We start from the raw sequence: 25,354 nt of genomic DNA, 5'->3' as shown, positions 1-25,354 counted from the left end.
AAAAAGATACTTCATGCAAATGATAATCAAAGGAGAGCAAGAATGGTTAAACTTACATCAGACAAAATAGATTTTAAGTCAAAAATGGTGACAAGAGACAAAGAAGGACACTATATAATGATAAGGAATCAATTCACTAGGAAGATTAAACAATTACAAGTATAAATATATATGCACCCATCATTAGAGCACCTAAATATAGAAAGCAAACATTGAGAAATATATAGAAATACAATAACAGTAGGAAACTTCGATACCCCTCTTTTACTAATGGATGGAAGGTCCAGACATCGCTAAGGAAACAGAGGACTTGAATAATATTAATCAGCAGTTAAAAACCTCTCAACAAAGAAAAGCCCAGAATCTGCGGGCTTCACTGGTAAATTCTACCAAAAACTTAAAGAACAATTAATGCCAATCCGCCTCAAACTCTTCCCAAAAAAACTGATGAGGAGAGAACACTTCAAACTCACTTACAAGGCCAGTGTTACCCTGATATCAAAGTCAGACAAAGACATCAAAGGCATGATTCTACTTATATGAGGTATCTAATATAGTCAAATTCATACAATCAGAGAATGGAATTATGGTTGCCAGGGGCTGATGGAGAGGGGATGGGAAATTATAAATAAATGAGCATAAAATTTCTGTTGAGTAAGATGGGTAAGTTCCAGAGATCTGCTCTACAACATTATACACATAGAGAACAACACTAGATGTACACTTAAAAATCTATTGAGAAGGTAGATCTCATATTAAGTGTTCTTACCAAAATTAGATTAAAATAAATTTTAAATAAAGATCATACAAGTGAAAGCATTTTGTAAATATAAGATAACTTTCTACAATTAGATAACAGTATTTAGCATTCATAAAAATAATAGTAGTAACAGTAGAAAAAATAATAGCACAAGTAGTAGCCAAACTTTCTACAAGTGCAAAATTCTAGCAACAACAAAAATTTTGTAAAACACAATTTTAACACAGAATGTCTCAACTACATGAGACGAAACAAATCCAAAATAACTAAAGTATATATAATAAAACATATTCAAAGGAAATATATCTAAATGTTAACAATGATTGGACTGGTAGTCTTTCTTTCAATTTCAATATTCCTGTATTTAAACTTTTGTGTAATGAATATATAAATATATTTTGTAATGAAAAAAATATTTATTAAAGATGGCAAAAAAGAAACCATTAACTTTTTAAATAAAAAGAAAAAATGATTCCTGATTGGAAAGAGAGTTGAAAAGTTCTTTGGAAAATTCAGGGGCTCCAGGAATGGAAGACCCATGAAGTTTTCGCTTGTCAATTTGCACTCATTTTGCCCAGAAAGAAGCCAACATTACTAACCAAGTCACTAGAGAGTTATTGATATTTCCATAAATAAAATTGTGTTCATTAAATTGTACCATAATATAAATAAATTTTTCTTAGCTCTGTGACTTGAGAAGGACCTTTAACCCTTCTGAGACTGCATTTCCTCAGGTGGAAAATGGCAAGAATTCAGTGAAGATTAGGTGAGACAATGCATGCAAGAGTCCCCACTTGTTTTTCCCCTTCCTCGTCCAGCAAGGATCTTCTCATGTCTCTTTACTGTAATTCCTTGTCTTATGTGAGAGCCTTTATTCACAAATAACTGAAACCAACTGGAGCCAGCTTAAAGAAAAAAAAAAGCAAATGTCCTGGAAGGACACAGGAGCATCTCACAGATGGCAAAGCAGAGGTAGAAACAGGCTTCAAGGCATCATGTGATACCTGAACCAAGAACCAGCAAGCTGCTGCGGCTCAGAGAACAGCCCTCATGGTCTGACTCTGGGTCCACCTGTCTTCATGCTTTCATATTCTGTGACATCAGTTCCACCTTTCTCCCTCTGCAGTTTGACAGTGTCTGCTTTCCCTCCTCATGGCAGCCCATAGCCTCTGAGCTTACTCTCCTCACTGCCAGCCTCTCTAAGAGATTGGCAGGAAGTTGCTCACTGTAAGTCTTAATTCAAGGGAGGAAGTGGGTGTTGATTGGCCAACATGGGTCAGGTGTCCACTCCAGGTCCAATCAACTCTTTTGTTCATCTACTTTTTGAAGAATTGGACCCTCTCCTCAGAAAAATGCACACATATGCAATTTTTACACATAATTTCAAGGGATTCACAGAACTGAGGCATAACCATGAGCCATAACCCCAGGGAAAGAATCCCTGGTCAGCACAGTTAACAAAACTCACTATTTACCTCTTTTATATGTGAAAGAAATGAGTCACTAATATAATTTGCATAAGGTAAACATCCATATTCCAGAGGCACATCTTATAACCAGATCATAACAAAATGCTGCTTGGATACAAGCACAGCAACAGCGCTTATATTTTACTATTTTATAACTGACTATGGCAACCACATGTCTTTAAAAACCATTCCCATACATGCCGCTTAGCAGAACACCCACCTGGAGCTTCAGTGAATAACATTTCCATGTGACTGGCTGTATCACTTCTCCTGCCCCTACACTTGTACACACCCATGCTGTCTTTTTAAGGTGCGTATAAATTCTAATCTCCTTTCTTTTCCTGTTTTCCACCTGGGTTCTGTGAGATACTGAATCTTGCCTCATATGAACATATGAGCCAAGCTTTTCCATCTGTTTCATGTTCCTTTCCTACCATACTACTCCAAGTTGCAAGCTTCTATCAGAATTTGAGTTGCAAAAACAAATAAATAAACAAAGAAACTATAACTCCAACTGACTGGAGAGAAGGAAATCATTAGCTTATTACATAAATATTAGGTCATGTAACTGGAAAATCCAAAGTAAGTAGAACTGACATTAGGTTCACCTATACCTAGGGACTGAAGAAGGTCATTCAGATCAAGCCCATACGTCTCTTTTCTCATATCCCGGGTCTGCTTTTCTCTTTGTTGGCTTCACCTCAAACAGGACCTATCCACGATGAACCCCTGCCAGCTCCTGGTTTATACTCTCCTTTTAGCTAGCATTATAGGAGAAGAAGAGCTTCTTCATCCCAATAGTTTCAGTAGCGCCTCAAAACTGAGTCTCCTTGGGGAAATTTGAATCATGTGCACATTCCTGGACCCATCACTGTTGCTAAGGAGATGGCAGGTCTCACTGGCCAGGCCAAGGTTATCCGGTTATCCCTGGTACCAACTACCAGTGGGTTGACCTCACCAAAACCTTATGTAGTGAAGTGGTTCTTCAAGGGAAAATCAGAGCTATTCTCAGAAAAGGAAGGATAAATAGTAGGCAGGCGAAAAGTACAAGTGCCCATTACTTTATTAAATTAAATTGTGTTTACTTTTTCTTCCATTCTCTTCTTAGTTTTATAGCATCTTTTTATACCCAAGAACAAAAACAGCTACATTGAAGTCTAGCATATGCTTTGAGGGTCTCTCCACTCTAACATGGTCCTTCTCTAGTGTCAAGTATGACTCAAGATTTGACAACCCAAACTCGTGGAACCCCAGAGGGATGAATGATGGAAAGTGAGTATAGCCTCAAACTCTCCATACCTCACACCCTGAGCCAGAACATAGATTTCTTTTTCAGTCTTAGGTCATTATTACTAGATTTATAATCTCAAGAGTAATTCTATATATGTGTGCCTAGACTTCACAATTCATGACTTAGGACACAAGGCCATCTGTTCATAACCAAAGATAAGTAGAAGGATGACCCAGAATCCCAAAAAAGGGATTCTGACCAAGCATATAGTGTTCCCCAGTGGTTTTCTCATTGTGCAATAATCAGTGTGACTTGGACTGTGTCATCTCTTCTCTAAAGCTTAAGAAGTGATTGAATTTGCATTCTAAGCCCTATTTAATACTAACATTTGTCCTGCCTACTTCACAGTAGGCTCCAAGAAGCACATGAGGTAATGTGTGTGGATGTACTTTGAAAATTATAGAGTACAATTCAAAAGCAAGCTATTGTTATTTTTATTATTTAACAATTAAACAGTCATTTATTAAATTGTTCAATACTTATTTTCTAAATATTTACTGCTTTTCAAGCATCATGGCATTTTCTAGGGCTATGAAAATGAATAAGATGGCCTCAGGGATAGCACAAAAAACTACAGTACAGTGGGATCTGAGGTGGGTACAGATGTTGCAGATGCACAGGAGGAGACCCAAGTCATCTTGGGGTGGGTGGAATTCGCCTGAAAGGGCATTTGAAAGAAGCATCCAATTGTGAGTACCGTCCTGCCAACTAGAGTAGGGAATGAGAATGTTTTTGTTGTTCAGTTGCTAGGTTGTGTCTGACTCTTTGCAACCCCATGGACTGTAGCCCGTCAGGCCTCCCGATCACTCATTATCTCCCAGAGTTTGCTCAAGTACATGTCCATTGAATCAGTGATGTTATCCAATCATCTCATCCTCTGCTGGGAAGGAAGGTGTGTCTGACCAAAGACCCAGTGTGAGTAAAGACAGAAAGTGGACAAGCTCGTGCCAGGCAGAGATTTGTACAAGACCTACTTGTGGTTTGCTGGTTTATCTTTCTTTACCTGGGTATACCCATCATTCTCAATTTTCTGGCCTTTACTGGGTCTGTCACTGTTTTAAATAACACCATAGCTAAATATGCTTTGTGATTGACGGGGTTCAGGACATATTACACTAAAATATGGCACCCTAGCATACTGACTATCTTAAGCTTCAGGAGTCAGAGGAAACAGCAAAAGCAGAAAGGTTGCTCTGACCTCCCCCACCACCTGCCCTTCTTTCATAAAAGCAGGAGATAAATCTTCCATGTGAAATGTACCTTGCCTGTACCAGGAGAAAGGGAGACAGCCTCATCACAAGAGACAGGTTGATTTAGGACCAAAAAGGCTATAAAAACAAGCCATGTTTCTTCATCATTTACTACCCCTAGCCCAAACCCCTCTGCCTTGTCAGTTCTTCACATATTTATTGTTTGTTTATTTAAAAGGTATAAAAGCTTCTTTATTCAGACCTATATCCTTGCAGGACCCCCATACATAGGAGATTAAATTTGTTTTCTCTCCTGATAATCTGTTTTCAGTCAGTTCAGTTCAGTTCAATCGCTCAGTCATGTCCAACTCTTTGCAACCCCATGGACTGCAGCCAGGCTTCCCTGTCCATCACCAGCTCCATCGAGTCAGTGATGCCATCCAACCATCTCATCCTCTGCCATCCCCTTCTCCTCCGCCTTCAATCTTTCCCAGCATCAGGGTCTTTCCAATAAGTCAGTTCTTCACATCAGGTGGCCAAAATATTGGAGCTTCAGCTTCAGTCCTTCCAATGAATATTCAGGACTGATTTCCTTTGGGATTGACTGGTTTGATCTCCTTGCATTCCAAGGGACTCTCAACAGTGTTCTCCAACACCACAGTTCAAAAGCATCAATTTTTAGGTGCTCAGCTTTCTTTATAGTCCAACTCTCACATCCATACATAACTACTGGAAAAACCATAACTTTGATGAGATGGACCTTTGTTGGAAAAGTAATATCTCTGCTTTTTAATATGCTGTCTATGTTGGTCACAGCTTTTCTTCCAAAAAGCAAGCGTCTTTTAATTTCACGGCTGCAGTCACCAGCTGAAGTGATTTTGGAGCCCAAGAAAATAAAATCTGTCACTACTTCCAATTGTTTCCCCATCTATTTGCCATGAAGTGATGGGACCAGATGCCATGATCTTAGTTTTCTGAATGTTGAGTTTTAAGCCTACTTTTTCACACTCTTCTTTCACTTTCATCAAGAGGCTCTTTAGTTCCTCTTCGCTTTCTGTCATAAGGGTGATATCATCTGCATATCTGAGGTTGTTCATATTTCTCCCAGCAATCTTGATTCCAGCTTGTGCTTTATCCAGCCCAGCATTTCACATGATGCATTCTGCATAGAAATTGAATAAGCAAGGTGACAATATACAGCCTTGACGTACTCCTTTCCCAATTGGAACCAGTCCATTGTTCCATATCTGGTTCAAACTGTTGCTTCTTGACCTGCATACAGATTTCTCAGGAGGCAGGTCAGGTGGTCTGGTATACCCATCTCTTTCAGAATTTTCCACAGTTTGTTGTGATCCACACAGTCAAAGGCTTTAGCATAGTCAATGAAGCAGAAGTAGATGCTTTTTTGGAATTCTCTTGCTTTTTCTATGATCCAGTGGATGTTGGCAATTTGATCTCTGGTTCCTCTGCCTCCTCTAAGCTTGAACATCTGGAAGTTCTTGGTTCACATACTGTTGAAGCCTAGCTTGGAGAATTTTGAGCATTACTTTGCTAGTGTGTGAGATGAGTGCAATTGTGCCTTGCATCAATTTAATTATTAGACCAGTCACAGAACCTAGACAGGAAGAAGGAAAATTTTTTTCCTCTCGACATAATCTGATATTTGCTATAATCCACCTTTCACCCTTTAAAACCTTCCTTGTTCTGTTTTTTTTTTTTTTTTTCTCCTTCCTCTTCTCTCAGAAAGTATCAGTAATCATTTTGTCAGACCTGCTTTGAGGGAAAGATGCAATTTCTCAAACTGGCTGCAGAATTAATATGTACTTTCCCCAACAATTATTACCTTGATATTGGGTCTATTATTGACAGTCAGTGGCAGCTAAGACTATCCTAATTGTGCCTCTATAGTGAAAGAAATTAATTTCATGAAGATGTTTCCCTCCAAGTTGTTGTTCGGTTGCTAAGCCGTGTTCAATTCTTCGCAACCCCATGAACTACAGCACGGCCAGCAGAGCAATATCCCACATAAACAAGTATATTAGTTATTTTCCCCTGAATAGGTGGTAATTGACAGTGTTCATCATAATTGTTCATTGAATATGATTTCTAATTACACAGCCATGAGCAGGGCTCCAGTTTTCATTCCAATTATGTTGGAATGAATTCCAATTAATTCCAATTAGAGGAATTTTTCCATGTTTCTCTCACCTAGATATGACTTCTCTGCCTCAGTCTCTCTACCTACCGTAGAAAATTGGCTGGACCAAACTTTGTTCTCACTATGGAATCCAGAAGAAGTGAACTTGCATATAATCTTATTGTTATTTATAACTCACATTTCATCTCCAAGGAAAGAAGTCCCTCCTGCTCTTAAAAAAAAAAAAAAAAAAAAGAGTTTTTATCTATGTGGACATCTTGAACCATAAAACTTTTTGTTGCAATCATGAAGCCAGGCCATGTTGTTTTATTAGCTGGATAAATGCAGCCATCACATCTGGTCAGACCAGGTGGTGTCACAGTGGAAGTGCTTAAGGTTGCATGCTGCATGATGCTTACTGTATCAGACGAGGAAAAGTAGATGAAAGAGAAAAATGAGAGTGGGGATCAAAAAACAGAAGCATTCCTGTCAGGCTACAATTTGGAAATAGGAAATAAATCTATCCCTTTTACAACCATCCACATCCAATTAGGAGAGAAGCAAAGCATTAAATCGCTAGGCACTTTATTTAATTAATCACTAGTGAAAAAAGAAGAGAAAACAAATAAATAGAGCAAGTGTCTTATTACCTTCATTACTCATCACCCTCACTGCAGTTTCGGCACCTAGTGCCTGCTGCTCCTAATGACATTTTAATGCTTCTTCACTCAGATAGTTTGCTTTGGAACAGTGGGAGAGAGTCAAGATTTCAATAGTGAGGTGAGATTCCACCCATTATGAGGGGTGAGGTGTCCCTCAGCAGTGCCCAACCCAGCAGGACATTCTGGCATCCTACCTGCCACCCAGGGGCCACTCTCCAATTAACTCATGAACACTGTTTGCCCTGACATTTCATATGGGAAATGAAGACATCCTGACTTCTGGGGAGACCAGAAGGCCAACCAGCCAAGGAGGTTGGAGACAGGAGTAGGAAGGTGGGATCCAGAGTTTTGCGATAGCTACCACAGCACGTGCTAAGGAGGGTGAAGGCCCCTGTGGTGACACTCCAGGAGGCCAGAGTCTTCATCCTACACAGTAGTTTTCCTGGATTTATCCACTCTTCTTTCAACAAGTAGTCACTGAGGGCTTATCAGAGGGCATACCACATTAAATGAGGGAGTGACCAGAGAAATAGGAGACACTGCTTCCAGGGAATAGGTTCAAGAGGAAAAAGATGTGCCCCAAATGGTGATAAAGGGGGAATCCCAGGATGAAGTTGTGCAGGTGACCAGGGATCAATCAATTCAAGTCAGAGGTAAGAAACGGGGTGAAATTTTTTTCTGAGAAGATGAAATTGATAGAATACCCACTGTGTTTTGAATAATTGACAGATTTACATAACTGGGAAAGAGCTTGGGGACTAATCAGTGATAAGTACCTTAAAAACTCAGCAAAGACCATTATTAACCCTACCCCTCCACCACCACCAAAAATAGATTCCAGAAGTTATGCCACAAAGGAAATGTAAATGGCTCAGCTGTGAATAGGGTTTACCTGGTCATAATAATGTAAATACTGACTATTGATTGGATCAAAATGACCATATAACTACACTGGGAGATTGTGGAGGACAGTTGACTTGGAGAAGGTGGGGAAAGCTTAAATTCTCTTCTTCCATAGAAGGAAGTCAATAGATAATGTCTGAAACTGAGAATTCAAGATGTAGCAGTACAGCATGGAGGTTAGAGAAATGAAGCTACACCTCACTTGCCAGAAAAAAATCAGGTAGAGGAACTGAAAATAGTTGTTTCTGGATCTGCAGGAAATGAAGAAAGAGAAGAGTAAAAGAACCATGTTTTTATAGCAAGTCACATCGAACTGTTTGACTTCCTGGACTTTGTGGGTGTGTAATGTGGGTGAAGATAAAATGTTAAACAAACAAAACAAAAGCAGCTCTACGAGTCTCCACGGTGTATTTATCAAGTCTGGTTGCTAAATAAAACATTGAAACCCCCAATGACTTTGAATTTCAAATAAACCTAAAAAATGTTTAAATCTAACTTATTCTGGCAAAAAAATTGTATATTTTCATGGTATACAGTGTGATATTTTGATATATGTTTACATTGTGAAATGATTATTGTGATCAAAATAATTAATATATCCAGCACCTCATATAGTTACTTTGTGTGTGTGTATGTGGTGAGTACACTTAAAATCTACTTGTTTAGCAAGTTTTAGGTATATGATATAGTATTATTAACTGCAGCCACCATAATGCACACTTAATCTCCAGAGTTTGTTCATCCTGCATAACTGAAACTTTGTACCCTTAACCAATATCTCCCCATTTTCCCCACTCCTAGCCCCTGGCAACCACCATTCCACTCTGCTTTTATTAGTTCAACTTTTTGAGACTCCACATATAAGTGAGATTATGTAGTATCCAATAATTTGTTTTAATTTATTTTTTGGCCATGCCATATGGCATGCAGGATCTTAGCTCCTTGACCAAAGATCAAACTCATGCCCCCTAAACCAGAACTTTTAACCAGTGAACTGCCAGGGAAGTCCCCAATAATTTTTTAGTAGAAGTTATATTGAAAATATTTCATAGGACATACTTAAACTAAAAAATCATTCATTGCTATTTGAAATTCAAATTTAATTGGTGTTCTATAGTTTTATTTGCTCAACCCAGCAACCTTCATCATGATAATATCCTAATACTAGACATTTTGTTCATTTTTTTTTTTTTTCTCATTTTGTTCATTATATTAGAGGCCACTTTATGAAGAACTACGGTAGAAATTTCTTTAAGATCTCACTTCCGGAAAGAACTCCTGAGCAACATGAATGTATTCTTTTTACTTCTGGACACTATGAACTATATAGAAAAACTGATCTGGACTAGAGATTTGTTATCAAAAAGTTATCATTCTGGTGAAATCTACTCATTGGCCCAAAAAACTGCCAGAACCACCACAGATTTGGTTCTATTGCCTGGCCACTGATAAAGGGCCAGGCAATAGAGGAAGACAGCTACCGAAACAAGAGACAAATTGTACTACAAAAAAAGAAGAACAGAAATTAAATAAACAACAATGAAAACAAGCTCTCTGCTTTTCTAAGCCAGTCTCTTCTGATGGCTTCAAAGAAGTTCCAGGGGTGGGTAGACCAGAGCCTTCTTCAGCACTGGCTGGCTTAACAGTGGGGCCTGTGTTCGTGGTGGTCCCAGGAGCCAGCCTTTGTGCTTCATAAGCCAACATCTTTCAGACAGCACCAAAATGTATCTAGAAATAAAACCTTCCCCTTCCCTTTGCACCACGTGAGCATGAGGCATGAAACCCCAGCTGGCCACTCATTAGATGCCAGAGTTTGCTGCTTTCTCTCTGTAGGAAGAGTGTCTGTCATTGGGGAGGTGCTATCCTCAGCTGCTGGAGATGGGGAATAAATTATCTCTTTCCTGACATCCCCTGCCAGCTTGTTAGCATCACTGACAACTGCTCAAAGGCAGCAGAGCAAAAGAGGTGGCAATGAAGTAGGGAGGAAAAAAAGGTTGCCACTTTCAAGCTTACACTGGGCTGATTCTTATTTAGAGCAGTAAGTCAGCGTCAGTTTTGCTCAAATGTTCACGTCTCCCTCTGGCTTCCTACATAACAACACAAAATGAAGCCTCTGACCCCTATCCCAGTTGTAGCCGTGTATCTGTGCTCTGTCTACATGTCGATATGAAAGCATTGAGAAAGGATGAGTATTTCTGAGCAGCTCCCTTACAAAGGCTAGAGGGCATCATGTAGGGGCTAAAGGGTACTCTCTGAGGTCAGAAGGGCCTCGGGCTTAAAACCTGACTGTATCACCTATCTATTAGCTGAGTTCACTTTGAACAAGTAGCCTCTATAAGACTCTGTTCTCTCCTCTGCAAAATTGGTATAATGAGTCCATCTTCACCCCCAGTTTACTGTGAGGATTAAATATTTTAAAAAAAAAACAAACCTGAATGGTGCTTGGCATAGAGTAAAGGCTCACTGGATGTGCCTGTTAACCTGCATGGCCAGCCCTTTGAGCTGTGCAGCCCTCTTCCTCCAGCCATCCCATCATTCCTGCCTTCTCAGCCCTACTGAGGGCAGCTAAATGATGAGCTCTCACACTCTTGGCGTGAGGGAAAACAAGGTGGGGTCATGCTTGCTGCAGCAGGAGTGCTAGTTCCAGGTCTCAGGCCAGCCGGTATGGCAGGAAGTTTCAGCAGCGGAATCCCCAGTGAGCAGTGCCCAGGACAGCGCCCACCTTCTGGAACACGCCTGGCAGTGCGCAGACGGGACCTTCCTTTCTGAACCAGTGACTTGCTCCCAGGATGTCGGTGAAGCTTAGTAGTCTGCACAGCCTTCCGGAGCTCATGGCAAAAGTTTGTCTGAGGCCAACTGGTTAGAGGCTTTGTTGCGGTGGCCATGCAGAGAAAGATCAGGGAAGAGCATTTTATTTTAGCCTTCAGACTCCTGCTTCAGATGAGGGGGCGGGGCCAGAAAGGGAAGGCTTATTCTCAGATCCTGTTGGTTACCAAGCCCAGAGCTTCCATAAGCTGCTTCCTTATGGGTAGGACATTACATTTTGTGGCAAAAACAATTTGCCCACTCTACTATCCATTCACCCCTTCTGTCTTAGTGATTAAATCCTTAATTTTCAGCTGTGCACGCGTGTGACTGAAGACCAGCTTCCCCTTCTCCCTTGCTGCTAACTATGGCCCTGAGGCTAAATGCTGGTCAGTTAGATGGGGTCAGAAGTTTTATGGAGCAACTTTCAGGAATCTTCCTTGAAAGTTAGCTAACACATGCTCTTTGCTACTTTCTCTTTCTTATTCTTGAGGACAAAATGTGGACGTGATGGCTGGAGTTTAAGCAGCCTTTTGGTGGGAAGAAGCCAAATGCTGATGAAGGAATGGATGAACTGAAAGAGTGTGGGAGCCTGGGTCTCTGAGACCATGAACAGCCACCACGTTAGCTCTGGACTATCTCCATTTGGACTTCTTTCATGATGCAAGAACTAAACTCTCTTTTGAAGCCACTTCTACTTATATATTTATTTTTGTTGTACACATTTGGACCTAATTCTAACAGATACATCTTCTTATTCTGAATTACTATACAATCATGCACCAATAGAGGAGACGATATGAATGGTAGTAGGACCAGTTTTCATTCTAGACAAGCAAAAATATTTTTTTCTGTTTTAAATTACTTTGTTACTGTTTCTTTGATATTGTTTTTGTTGTTTATTTTCTCTCTTTTATTGTCTTCCTTTCTTCTTGTTTTTTCGGTGGGAGGGTCAGGTTTTTAAAAACATAAAATCTGTTTCTGTTTTTAAATTACTTGGTTATTGTTTCCTTGCTATTGTTTTCATTGTTTATTTTCTCTCTTTTCCTATCTTTGTTTCATCTTGTATTTTTTTTTGGGGGGGGTGGGGGAGGTTAGTTTTGTCCATTCAAAACATTAAACAGAATTCCCTTGGCCCCACATCCCTTTATTTTCTATTTTATTTCCAAAAGACCAGTTTTCTGCCTAGAGATAAATGTTTTATGATTTTGTCTTTATCTTCAAATTACTGCCACATGAAAGACTTGTCATAAGTTTGAATTTAAGTTAAAGGCTTTTTAAAATCTTTTCTCCCTGTCCTTTCTGTATCAACACTGGCATACGCCAGCACTTCGCTAGCAGCCTGTAAGGAAGGATACCTGAAGGGAAGAAAGCACCCCCACCCGCACCTGCTCAGGTCCAGCTGTGTCTGCTCAGCATCTGGACTCAGCATCTTCTCTGCAGCTTCCTCATTGCAACCATCTACAACCACTCATGTCCCTGAGCCCACTGTGCTCTTACAACCCAAGAAACCTACTTCCCTCAGTCATTCTGAGGCCCTGCCTAGTTTATATTGGCCATTTTCACAGCTGGCATCTGCTAAAGTCAGTCCACAAAAGCTAATTAAGCTAATTCATCACAATTATCCCAGTCACAGTTACTAGTCCACGTTATACATCTCAGATCCCCAGGAAATCATGTCAGGCTCATAAGAAATGGGAGCTGTTATCAAACTTGGGCTTTTTCATCACCTTATGCTTGGATTTTATCGGGGCAGGTGTCTCAGGAAGCCTCTTGCCTTGTGTCTTATACACATGCCTGACTTCAGCCTCCCCATAAAAGTCACAGTTTGGGACTATGGGGGGGAGGGAGAAATTTGATGACTACCTGTGCTTCCCAAATTCTTAGATGACAAATTCTTAGATTTCTGGATGACAAGAATCACCTATCAGATCCTAAATTCTCCCAACCCAGCTCAGATCCACCAAATCAGAATCTCCAGGGGAGATTAGGGAAACACTGGGCAGTTAGGGAAACACTGATCTAGATCTTTGTGAGCAAAACTAACATAGATGTGCCAAGGGAGCTTGTGGCTTTAGAGTTAAACGGATCTCATCACCTTTGTTTTAAGCAAGAGATTTAACTTTTCAACCCTCAATTTCATCATCTCTAAAATGGGGGTAACAAGTCCAGTCCATCTGACTTGTGCTATAGATTAGAAATAAGATCCAGGATCTTCCCTGGTGGTCCAGTGGTTAAGACTTCGCTTTCCAATGCAAGCAGCTGGGGTTTGATCCCTGGTCCAGAACTCGGATCCCACATGCTCTGTGGCCAGATCACCAAAACATAAAATTGAAGCAATAGTGTAATAAATTCAATAAAGACATCCAAAAAATTGTTTAAAAAGAGAGAGAGAGAGAAGATCCCTGTGAAACAATTGATGCTTAGCAAGAACTCAGTGGTGGCTACCAGCATTCTTCGGTGATGATGAGTTTTATGAGCCTGAAGAGGTCTTAATTTGCTTTCAAAAATGAAGAGGACTTAAAATTTCTCCCTGGAGACTGGAGTTCTTCTAACTTCAGCACTACGGAAAGCTGGCTTGACAGTCAGGTGGGAAAGAGGCATTTTTCTCTTCTAACATGGAAACAAGGTAGAAGGCACAGTAGTTCTGTGATATAGTCAAGTTTAAGAGGTCAGACTTTTCAGGCACATTAGTGAACATGAGTCAGTCACTTAGACATATCCAACTCTTTTCGACCCCGTGAACTGTAGCCCACCAGGCTCCTCTGTCCATGGAATTTTCCAGGCAAGAATACTGGAGTAGGTTGCTGTTCCCTTCTCCAGGAGATCTTCCCAACCCAGGAAATGAACCTGGATCTCCTGCATTGCAGGCAGGAGCCACCAGGGAAACCCAGCACATCAACTTGAAAGGCATTTTCCCAGAAGGCAGGTGGGTAGGTAATTTCTTGGTAGGGGATAATTTTGGGTCTTGCCTTGGTGGTGGTGGTTTAGTCGCTATATCGTGTCCGACTCTTGTGACCCCATGGACTGTTGCCTGCCAGGCTCCTCTGTCCATGGGATTTCCCAGGCAAGAATACTGGAGTGGATTGCCATTTCCTTCTCCAGGAGATCTTCCCGACCCAAGAATCGAACCCGGGTCTCCTACATTTGCAGGCAGATTCTTTACCGACTGAGCTATGAGGGAAGCATTGTTCAAGCAGAAATCCTATAGTCATAGAAACCAATTCCCATGTCATATGTCTGGGGTTTTAAACCTGGGCTTCCCTGGTTGCCTGGTTGATAAAGAAACTGCCTGCAGTGCAGGAGACCTGGGTTCAATCCTTGGGTCAGGAAGATCCCTGGAGAAAGAAATGGCAACCCACTCCAATATTCTTGCCTGGAGAAACCCATGGACAGAGGAGTCTGGTGGGCTACAGACCATAGGGTTGCAAGAGTCATACATGACTTAGTGACTAAACCACCACCACAAATCCAAAGAGAAGGTGTTAGTCCAAATTATCTCAAATATTTGGTCTGGGCTTTTCTGCTGCTGGGCCTCTGACCCCTCTACAGGCCTGACCTAAAACCCTTCTTGACCTTGGTTTCCTCCTCCCCACTTACATACTGAGGTTCAGACCTGGGAATTTGGGCTCAGAAGGCTGGGGAACTCCTAGGGAACCAGCCAGGTCTGACTTCCCTTCTCTCCTTGGAATAATACGAAGACTCCAGGTGGATCTAAACATTATTATTCCCTCAGCCTTTCCTAATCTCCTGGCTGGCATGAAGTCAAACAATGGATAGTTATGACTGGTTAGTAGCAAAAAGACAAACTTGGGGACACTTGGCTAATTATGAAGCCCTCCTTTATATGCCCAAAGTACAGAAAAGAGTTGAGGGCAGGAAGTGAAGGGTGGGTGAATGAAGAATTTTCAAAATTCTAGGCACACTGAGCATTGTATCATTTAGTTTTCATAACAGCCCCATGTAATGGACTTTATTCTACACATTTATCAGTAAGAAAACAGATATATTTCACAAATTGCTCAAGTCAAGCAAATTGCTCAAAATCACACAGCCAGGGTACAGGTCTATGAACATTTAATCCCAAACTGATGCCCTCTACCATTTACCAGACTGCTTCTGATGACAGTCAAGAGAAGAAGAGAATTAAGAAATTTCTAGTTTTTCTAAAGACATTCCTAGGACTTTCCTGGTGGTCCAGTGGCTAAAACTCTGCATTCCCAATACAGGGCACCCTGGTTTGATCCCTGGTCAGGGAACTAGATCCCACATGCCACAACTAAAAGTCCCATGTGCCACAACAAGGACCTGGCACAGCCAAACAAATAAATAGAATAAAAAGGCATTCCTGTACTTGGTTTAGATTTTACCTGGTTTCTCTTGAAATAAACTGTGTCACATCAACTCAGGCTTATGAGCCAAATATGTAGGACATTCTTTAAACCTTCAGCCAAAGTCTGTCTCTTCCTAAAAGCCTTTTTTTTTTTTTTTTTGGTCTCTAGAACAGAAGTAGGCAAACATTTCTTCAAAGGGCCAGGGAGTAACAATTTTAGACCTTGTGGTCCACATGATTTCCATGGCAAATCCCCTTTGCCTGTATAGGTAAGAACAGCCACAGAAATAATACACATGAATGAGCCGTCTGTGTTGCAGTGAAAGTATTTGTACCAACAGCTGTGGTTTGCCAGCCCCTGCTCTAGAGGAACAAGGTTCTTCCCTACTTCTCTTCCAAGCTTTTCTTTGTCCCGTCTAAATCCCAACCAAGTGTGTTGACTATGAATACAGGTGTAGAAACCAGATGTTAGCTGATGCACTCTGCTCTCTGAGATTAAAATGAAACCACTTGCAGAGGTAGGCCTGCATGCCACCGTTTCTCGAGGGTAAATGAACCTACCCTGTGGTGTAAAGTGTTTCGATGTATGGATCATCTTGCCTTCTCGTGTTTTCCATCCTTATTCTACACCACATCATGCCAGGCATAGATCCTAGGCCTGTTCCTTCACACACACACACACACACACACACACATTTAGTCATACAGAAATTTGTGCGTAGCTGACAAATATCCATGGGGAAATGGATACTGAATTCACAGTGAAATAATTCAAACTATTTAACATCAAATGTGTTATTCTCAAGATTCCTCTGGCCACTTTATACCCCTAATTTCTAGCCTCCTACCATCTTTTTGCTTACCATCTTCCAGAAACTTCTCACATTTTGTTAGGCAGAGCTACCCAATCCATCTCTGTGCCCCACTAGGCGTGGCTCTGCCTTCTCTTCCTCACTCTCCCTCCAGCGTCTGTAAGAGGAAAGGGATGACTTAGAAATACCTCCCCATCATCTCAAAACCACCCTCCTCTCTAAAACCAAAAGCTACTTTGCAGTTTTTGTTTTAAGTGACATTTCCCCTCCATTACACAAATTAAAATCACTCTGTAAGGATATTTTTCACTTTGAGCAAAAGAAGTAAACTCTAACATAAATAGGAGATAGGTGTTACTGAAAGTATGCTGAGGAAAAGCTGAAGAAATGGTTTCAGAATGGCAAAAAAGATACAGCACAGGCCTCGGTGGGCAGGAGCCTGTGGTCTGCATTTCTCTAACTTACTGCCACTAAACGCGATACCAGAGGCTTTGACCCCAAGTGTCTCTGTTCCAGACTGGATTCCAGAAACAGTGATGCACTCTAATTGTCTGGACCACATAGAGTTCTTGTGGTCAGAAGTCTGAGTATTGAAATGAGTAGCCCCATCAGAACCCATCAGGGCTGGGAAGGCAAATTCTAAAAGAAGGGATGCTGTGCCCTACTCAAAAACAACCAAGCAGATATTCACTCTACGGTGTTTCCAATCAACGACTTCTTAGCCAAAGGACAGAATTGTTAGTTAGAATGCTCCAAATATGTGTTACAGGCAAATGTAGGAGATCAAAACATTTGCTTTTTTTTTGCAGGGGTGGGGGGGGGGGGTGGGCGGTGTATGAAATTCCCTGGAGATCCAGTGTTTAAGAATCCACCTGCCAAGGCAGGGGACGTAGGCTCAATCCCTGGTCTGGGAAGATTCCACATGCCTCAGAGCAATTAAGCCCATGTGCCACAATTACTGAAGCCTGTGTGTCCTACAGCCTTACTCCAAACAAGAGAAACCACCTCAGTGGCCCGTCCACCACAACCAGAGAGGAGCCCCTCCCTCATCACAACTAGAGGGAAGCCCATGTGCAACAACAAAAACCCACTGAAACAAAAAATAAACAAATACATATATAAATTTTTTAAAGTTACCCTTTTTCCATTAGCTACCTCTCACTTTCCTACCACTGGTTAACATAGTAAATGTTTTCTAAGGTACATGTATAGCTTGTACCTAAGTCCTGGCTCCCCCGCTAAAAGTGTTGCTCTTAGACTTATAGACTCTCATTTATTCATGATTGCCCTACAAATTGTAGGTGAAGGTGTATTATTATGCCCATTTCACAGATGTGGACATTGTGACTCCATTTCTGTGACAGGTCGCTGACACACCTTATTTGTGCCAGAGGTGGGATGTGAAATTGGTCTTTACTACTTCAAGCCCACACTCTTTGGCAGGATTGTTGTGAAGAGGTCTCTCGAACGTCTAAGTCACCTGACTATCCCAGACCTCATGAGTCTAAAGTATATGACCCTTTGCCACCTGCTTGTGCAGAGACCACCCCTTTGAATCTCCCCAGTCTCCATCTCCCTCCCTCCCTGGGAGAGTATCTCATGAGTGCTCAGAAAACACTTGCTCATATTCTCTGCCCAGCTCCTCATTGAGGCTCCTGGCCCCTCTACTGAGGCAGCCCAGGAGGATACAAAGACACCTCTATAGAACTCAGGCTTCTTTCCCTGATGAACCTGGAGTTCTCAGGGTACCAGACATGCCCATTGCTGTGGCAATCAGAAGCAGAGTGGAAGGACAGCCCCTTATCTGACTATGAGTTTTACTGTTCCTTGGCCCCCAAAAGATGCTGATGCTTCCCAGACATGGACAAAGTCTTTCAGTGACACTAATCTTTCAGCTTCTGGCCCCAACCTCATCCTGCTCACTAGTTTCCAGTTCAGAGTCCTTAAAGGCTTTGTCTGACTGCCCAGGCCTCGGTCATGCATCACACACAGGCAGCAAAAAGGTCTGGGTAACAATTGTCTAGACTTCTCCCCTCACACTGTGGAAGTCCTAAATATACAAGAAGATGCAGAAGTTAGAAGGTCAAAATTAAATAAATTAAAAAGGCAAATGTCCACGTAGCCCCTTCACTATCACTCTCACCCCCAGCTCTATCACCAGATCCTCTTTACTCCTTTAGCAAAAACAGACAAGCAAATAAAAAAATTTTTAAATCCTCTTGCATATGAAATTATGCAATTCAATATTTGGGAGGAGGTGGGATCCTACACACCAGAGGAATCAAAGTACTGCCATTCTGAGGACAATGGGGAACTCAGTCATAATTCATTAAGGAGGACACAGTTGGGAGACCAAGGAAAGATAAGGAAGGGGGCAGGGAATGAGGAGCCGAGGTCTTAAGGCTTAGAAAGGATACTTTTTACAGCTCAGCTCCTAAAACTTGTAAAAGAAAGACTTCATGCTCTAAAGTCAAACAGACCCATTTCAAACTTTGCTTTCATCACTCTGTAAACTTGTACAAGTTGCAATATCTCTGAGCCGAAGCTTCTTCATTTGCAAAATAATGAAACAGAAAATTGCTGACCACTTTAAATAAGATAATGCAAATAAAGTGGCTTGGCGATTGTCACTTAATAAATACTCCTCCTCCCCCTCCCCTCTGGGAAATTAAGATAAATAAGATTTCCATTTGTGCAGTAAGCTAGTTTGTATATTTCTTGCATGATTTTCCATATTTACAACTTTTTTATGAAAGTATTTTTAATATGGCTGTGAAAAAGCACCTATAATTGCATTTAACAAGAATTTTAAATGACTATTTTAAAAAAGGTTTTTCTTCTAAGTGGAAATTGTAGATTAAAAGTTATGAAAGAGTAGTCTATATAGTGGCTATTTAAGTAAACTGTAATATATGATTTCTGGGCTTATAGGGAAGAGAGTAAATTAACTTTTGCAGGGGTAGTAGTATTGGGTGCCTGCCACTAGACTGGGTGCTTTATGTTTAATCTTTATAGCAACCCTATAAGAAAGTCATTTTACAGATAGAGGAACTTGAGGCATTAAGCAATTTAGCCAAAGTCACAAAAGAGAGGTTTGTCTGACAATGAGGCACATCATGGAGAGTTCAGCTAAGTAACTTGATGGTATTGCTGCCTCTGCCTCATTTTATTCAGTCAAATAGCCTGCAGGGCCCTAAACTAACACGAGGCCTCTCACGCAAGCACAAGCCCTGGATAGCAGCCACAGAGTCACAAGTGAATGTAAGTTCCTGATATGACTTCTTAACAGCCCTTGTGACCAAGTCTCCCCTGACCCCCAGCTCTTTCCTTTTAGGTGCCCCTTAGGTAAGCTATGCTCTCCCAATGGAGTTTACCAAAACCTTACTCTTTTGGTTTCAACTGACCAATCAGGCCCTAGCCCAGGATCTCCAAAGCCCTACACCCACAGACCCTAACAAAGGCACGTGCCCCAGGTCCTGCCTTCCTCTCTAGCTCTGCCTTGACCTCCCCATGTGGCCCCTTGCAATATGTCTCGTACTTCCTTCCACCCAGAACTAAACCTCTATTTCAATTTCTCCTGTGGTCTATTTTGAATTGAACTCAGCTCACTATCCAGCACCATGGATCTCAGTTACTATACGCTAATTTGACCAAGTAAGGACACACATACTCAGGCTACTTCCCCTAATCCACTCTTGCTCACTGAGACCCTGGCCACCAAACAAAAGCAATAAAAAGTGTGTCCAACCGTCAAGCATTCACTAACCAGCAGAGCAATAGCAGACAGGTTGTCTTCTCACAGCCCCATAGCTTTGGCCAGCAAGAAGACAGTAAGTCCAGGTAGATTTAGACGCTTTATTATGCACAGCGCAGCACAGTGTGAGCTCCCTGTTTGCATCAGGTCCTTACTCCCCAAGTCACTTGAATACCATGCAAGGAGCGGGTGTCTGATCCCTGAGGAACCCTGAGCTGCCTTATCCTCCCCTCACCTCACACCCCCAAGAAACAGGATATTTATTACCCTGCAATATAAACAAATTTTCCCTGAGAAGGGGAGAGAGAGGTCTTTATCTTTACTGTCCTGGACTCTCTCCATGAAGGGAAACATTCTCTCTACTCTCCGGAATGTAAACAAATTTGAGTAAACTGGTTGTTAAAACCTAGCTGAGAAGAATGTGAGAGATTCATAAAGAATTGTCTCCCATCCCCCTAAAAATGTAATGGGGTGTTAACATACCACTCTTTTTTGTTTGATTTTTCCTTCATTTATGAAGCAAATATTAATTCATTGATTCACTCATTCAAAATCTATTCACATATTACTAGGTGATTCCTATGTCTACTGGTAGGTATACTGACTGCTGAGCATAAAGCCATAATAAGCAAAGACAGCCCTTACTTTCATGGGGCTAACACTTTGATTGGGGGTCAAAATCGGTTTCCACAGCAATCTTTAGCAGGTGGTATTCACCAGGGCCAACCCAGAAAAGTCCAGTTTTCTCTGAAAGAAGGCATGTACTTAGTCACTCAGTCATGTCTGACTCTCTGTGACCCGTGGACTGTAGCCCGCCAGGCTTCTCTATCCATGGGGATTCTCCAGGCAGGAATACTGGAGTGGGTTGCCGTGGTCTCCTCCAGGAGATCCTCCCAACCCAGGTATATAACCCAGATCTCCTGCCTTGCAGGTGGATTCTTTACCATCTGAGCCACCAGGGAAGCCCAAGAAAGTAGGCATAGGCAATCCAACAACTCACAAAATCTTTTCATAAGCACTAAATGAACCTATATATATATAGACTCATTATTGAAGCAAGGAACTGAATGTCAGGGCATATTGAGGTTCCTAACACATTCACTAAGGATTCTGAGTAGATGGTGTCATTGATGCTGGTGAGGAGATCCAGGTAAAAAAGGACTGAAGAGACAAGAAAAGCAATCATTTTCTCCTTAGAATTTAATCTTACCAACAAAGATTCTCCTATTTCCGTAATAATTACTAATTTGTTTGTTAGATAATATTTTAGTTTTCATTATATCTGAAAATAATATATGCTTATTGTTAAAAAAGAAACCCTAAAAACGTGTAGACAGTGTAAAGGAATGGGTTATCATGCAACATGATGCCACATTCAGATAAAACTATTTTAACTTACCGGAGTAGTATCTCTCTGGTTAACTCAAATTCACATATTCAGATATCTGTGGATTTTGTTTGTCTTTCTTTTCCTGAATTGGCGTTCTATTGTATATAGAGTTTAGTTTATATGTTTTTATCACTTAACTCTTATAATAATATTCTTCCAAAACAATTTAATAGCTACACATGAGTTTATCATATAGAGAAGCATTAATTTATTCAACCAGCCCCCTGCTATTGTACTGTACCTTCTGTTTGTTTTTCCTTAGGATAAATAGTTTTTTTTAAAAAAGAATTTATTTGGCTACACTGGCTGCAACACTCAGGATCTTTAGTTGCAGTGCTCAGGCTCAGTAGTTGTGGCATGTGGGCTTAGCTGCCCTGGGGCATGAGGGATCTAGGTCCCCGACCAGGGATAGAACCCATGTCCCCTGCATTGGAAGGCAGACTCTTAATCACTGGATGACCAGGAAAGTCTCAATCAACAGCTTCTTAAATACATCTTTCCCCACATCTCTCTGTTTATGTCGTTGGGATTGATTACCAATAGTAAGATGATCACATTAAAGGGTGTGCCCATTATTGCTGAAACACTGTTTCAGCAGAAAACAGAAACACTGTTCTATTTTATATTCTACACTAGCTTGTTTTGTTAAACTCTCAGCTTTTGAGAGGAGGTGGAGGATGGAAGGGTGAGGAGGAAGAAAGGGAAAAGGATGCAGGAAAAGACAGATTCAGAGGCAGACAGCACTCACATGTTTGTAATCCAGGAGCTTGTTCCTCCCAGAGTGCAGTGGGTGAGGGCGCTTATCCATTTTCCTGAATTTGGTTCCAGGAGTAAGCTCTGCTTGACCAATGCTTCTGGACTCTTCCCCTGTGGTCTCCATCAGAGTCTTCAGTGATTTTCATAATAGATGAGGTCACTGACAGATAAAAGTCTTCAGTTTTAGAACTTTAGAGAGTTCCTCCCCCTTTGCAGGGGCTGAGAAGTATCATAGCCTCAGTCATGTTGCCCAAGACTAACTCTTTAAATAACATCCAGATTACAAATGTAATTTTTCAGAGTGTCTTTGCTTTTGTAGATTTTTTCAAAAGTATTTCATATTAGCTTTAAGAATATTGAAAATTAAGAAGATAATATGAGAAAATAGATTATTCATAGTCTTCACAATCACAGTCACTGTTAACATTTCAGCATTTTTTCTTCCAGGCTGTTATTCATATTTTTTTTTCCTTTTTTAAAATTGTAGTCTTACTCATCTTTTTTCCACTAAACATTGCCATGAGCGTTTTTCCATGATATTACATAACCTACAAAAACATTCATTTTAATGGCTGCAAGATATCCCAGTGAGAAGAAGAACCATAATTTCTGTTGCCATTCCCTGTGGGAAGGCACTTAGAATATTTCTAACTATAAATAATCTATGTCAACACTTCTGTGTATAAAGCTAATTAAAGCAATGTTAGCTTTGCTCTGAGACAGATAATTTTTGGATACAAAATAGTAATAATGGCTAATAAAAATAGTGATGACTTATGGAGCACTCATTAATCTCCAGACATTTTACTTATATTACTCCTATTCACAATGACTTTTTTCAGGTAAATAATAATAGCCCCATCCTGTAAATGAAGACACCAAGACTCAGGCATTAATTTATTCTAAGATGTAATGCTAAAGCTCAACCAAGATCCTTTCATTTCAAAATCCTTTTTTTTCCATCCAAACTTACTGTTCTTTTATTATATAAAACAGTGTAAGTATTTTTAAGGATCTTGACACACATCGTGTCCTACTATTTCTGCCATCTTTTCTTCAACATGGAAAGTTTCAATTTTCATGGATCTGTTTATTTGTTTGCATGACTAACATGGATAATAAACATGGATTTGTTTATTTGTTGGACCTAGAATGGTTTTTAGAAATTTGTTTTGTGAATGTCAGTCTTCCCCTCTACTCTAAAGTTGAAAAGTTGGTAAGAATAATTTTTTTCTGTAGTTTGAATTTTTTATATTTAATGACAGTCCATCAAAAAATTTAATTTAGTATGTATTCCACATACTAAAGAGAAGAATTTTTCTCTTGAATTCCTAATCACTTACCCTATGCCCATTTATTGCAAATATTCTCTTTCCTGTTAAAAGAGATAAGATGCCTGTATTTAATAGAATGTGTTTCTTTGCTTTCTCCTTTCATTTATCCATTCATTCATTTAGCAAATATTAATTCAATGGCTGCTCTGTGCCAGACACTGTACCAGGTCTTGGAGATACATTCACAAAGACAGCAAATTTACTAAACAAATAAACCAATTATTAACTATACAATGGTGCAACCCACTCCAGTATTCTTCCCTGGAGAATCCCATGGAGGGAGGAACCTGGCATGCTATAATCCATGGAGTCACAAAGAGTCAGACACAACTGAGTGACTAACACTGTCACTAAAACATTAATAGGTGTAACAGCTATAAAGAAAATAGAGAGGCCCAGGATGGTTCACAGCAAGAGTACCTTAACTTGTATTCTTGCACAAATATCACACTTTTGATTACTGAAGTTTTCTTAATTTTAGTATCTAATAATTTAATATTGCCTCCCTAACTCATTGCTCTTCTTGACTGCTTATTCTTCCAGATGAAAGTAGGAATGATTTTTTTTCAACTTATGAAATTATCACATTGTACTATTGAATTAAATAACATTAAACAGAATAATGAAATTGGAAGACTTGACATCATTATGATATTCCATAATTGTATCCAGGTTTTCTTTTCTAATTCTCAATAACATTTTGTAGTTTTCTCCAATACATTGTTCAGTTTTCTTGTTAAGGTTGGTTGCAGGCATTTTATATTTTTCTGCTATTATAATCAGGATCCCAGTTTTTATTATATTTTAACTTGTTTTTAATGCTTATAAAAGCAAGCTATTGATTAGTTCTCATATTTTTTCCAATTTTGCTCCTTTCAGTTTTCTATAGATACAGTCCTATCCACAAATAATGTTGTTTTTTTTTACCAAATCGGCCAGAATTTCCAGAAAAAATGAATCAAAATGCTGATTATGGGTTTCCTTTTCTGTGCTTGGTTTGATGAAACTTTCATTATTTCACTGTTTCATATGATGCTGGTTGATGGTAAGCCTGACACTTTTTAACCAGAATAAGAAAGTATTCATTTATTCCTAATTTTTAAAAAGAGATTTTATGAGGAACAGGGATTGAATTTTATTATTTCTGTGATCTTCTGTAATGTTTTTTTCCTAATGATCTTGATATAGGAGATAGACAGGCCCCTGGGCTGGACAGCTGGTGTTCATCAAGTGGAACAAAATTGAAGCTTTGTTCTCACCCAGACGCTCCAAGGACAAAGCTTGTGGCAGAAGCTGAGCTCTGCTGAAGTAAAGAGATAAGGCACCCACTCTAGAGGTCAAGGAAAACTTCCCTATCTAGCACAGGAAGGCTTCTTGGGAGACAAAATCAGAGGAGGCACCACCCCATAATAAGTGTGGACATGCACTCACAGGCCTCTGTGGTGGGATCCAGTTTAGCAAAATGTTGCACACACTTCCTGGGGAGAGTCCTAGGACAAGTCAGATGCAAGAAAGAAACAAGATAATTGGCCAAAATATAAACAAAGACCCAGAAGGAGTGTCCTATACAAGTGATTTACATCACCTCCTGAGTTCCTCCTTCAGGAAGCCTGTCCTCCTCTTCGGGTGTGTATTTCTGCCTAGCTTCTGATTTACTGTGCTTCTCTTCATTAGAGGGGACACCCATACCCTTTCTCTCTGGGAGGTGTATTTCTGCCTTGCTTCTGTTTTAACTACAGAGCCTGTTTCTCTGTGTGG

The 25,354-nt window shown here is 40.4% G+C and overlaps 1 protein-coding gene across 2 annotated transcripts in view; it reads right to left on the bottom strand.

Annotated features, from left to right (window-relative positions):
* The window catches only part of LOC122707729 (40S ribosomal protein S25-like), a 57,149-nt gene extending 34,787 nt beyond the window's left edge, over positions 1–22,362 (bottom strand). The window contains exons 1-2 of one of the 2 annotated variants that reach the window (XR_006344893.1): positions 22,255–22,362; positions 16,385–16,519 (exon numbers count right to left, since the gene is read on the bottom strand). Coding sequence is in view for 1 of the 2 variants with exons in the window: in XM_043923545.1 (XP_043779480.1) it covers positions 22,255–22,314 (60 nt within the window). In the remaining variant the exon portion in view is untranslated. Of the gene's footprint in view, positions 1–16,384; positions 16,520–22,254 lie in introns of those variants that run through there. The other variant, XM_043923545.1, reaches the window with a different exon arrangement.
* Positions 22,363–25,354: the final 2,992 nt, after the last annotated feature.

Source organism: Cervus elaphus, chromosome 14, assembly GCF_910594005.1.
Source record: "Cervus elaphus chromosome 14, mCerEla1.1, whole genome shotgun sequence".
Taxonomy (NCBI): Eukaryota; Metazoa; Chordata; class Mammalia; order Artiodactyla; family Cervidae; genus Cervus; species Cervus elaphus.
The sequence above is the reverse complement of the archived record's forward strand: the minus strand, read 5'-3'. Positions and strand labels throughout refer to the sequence as shown.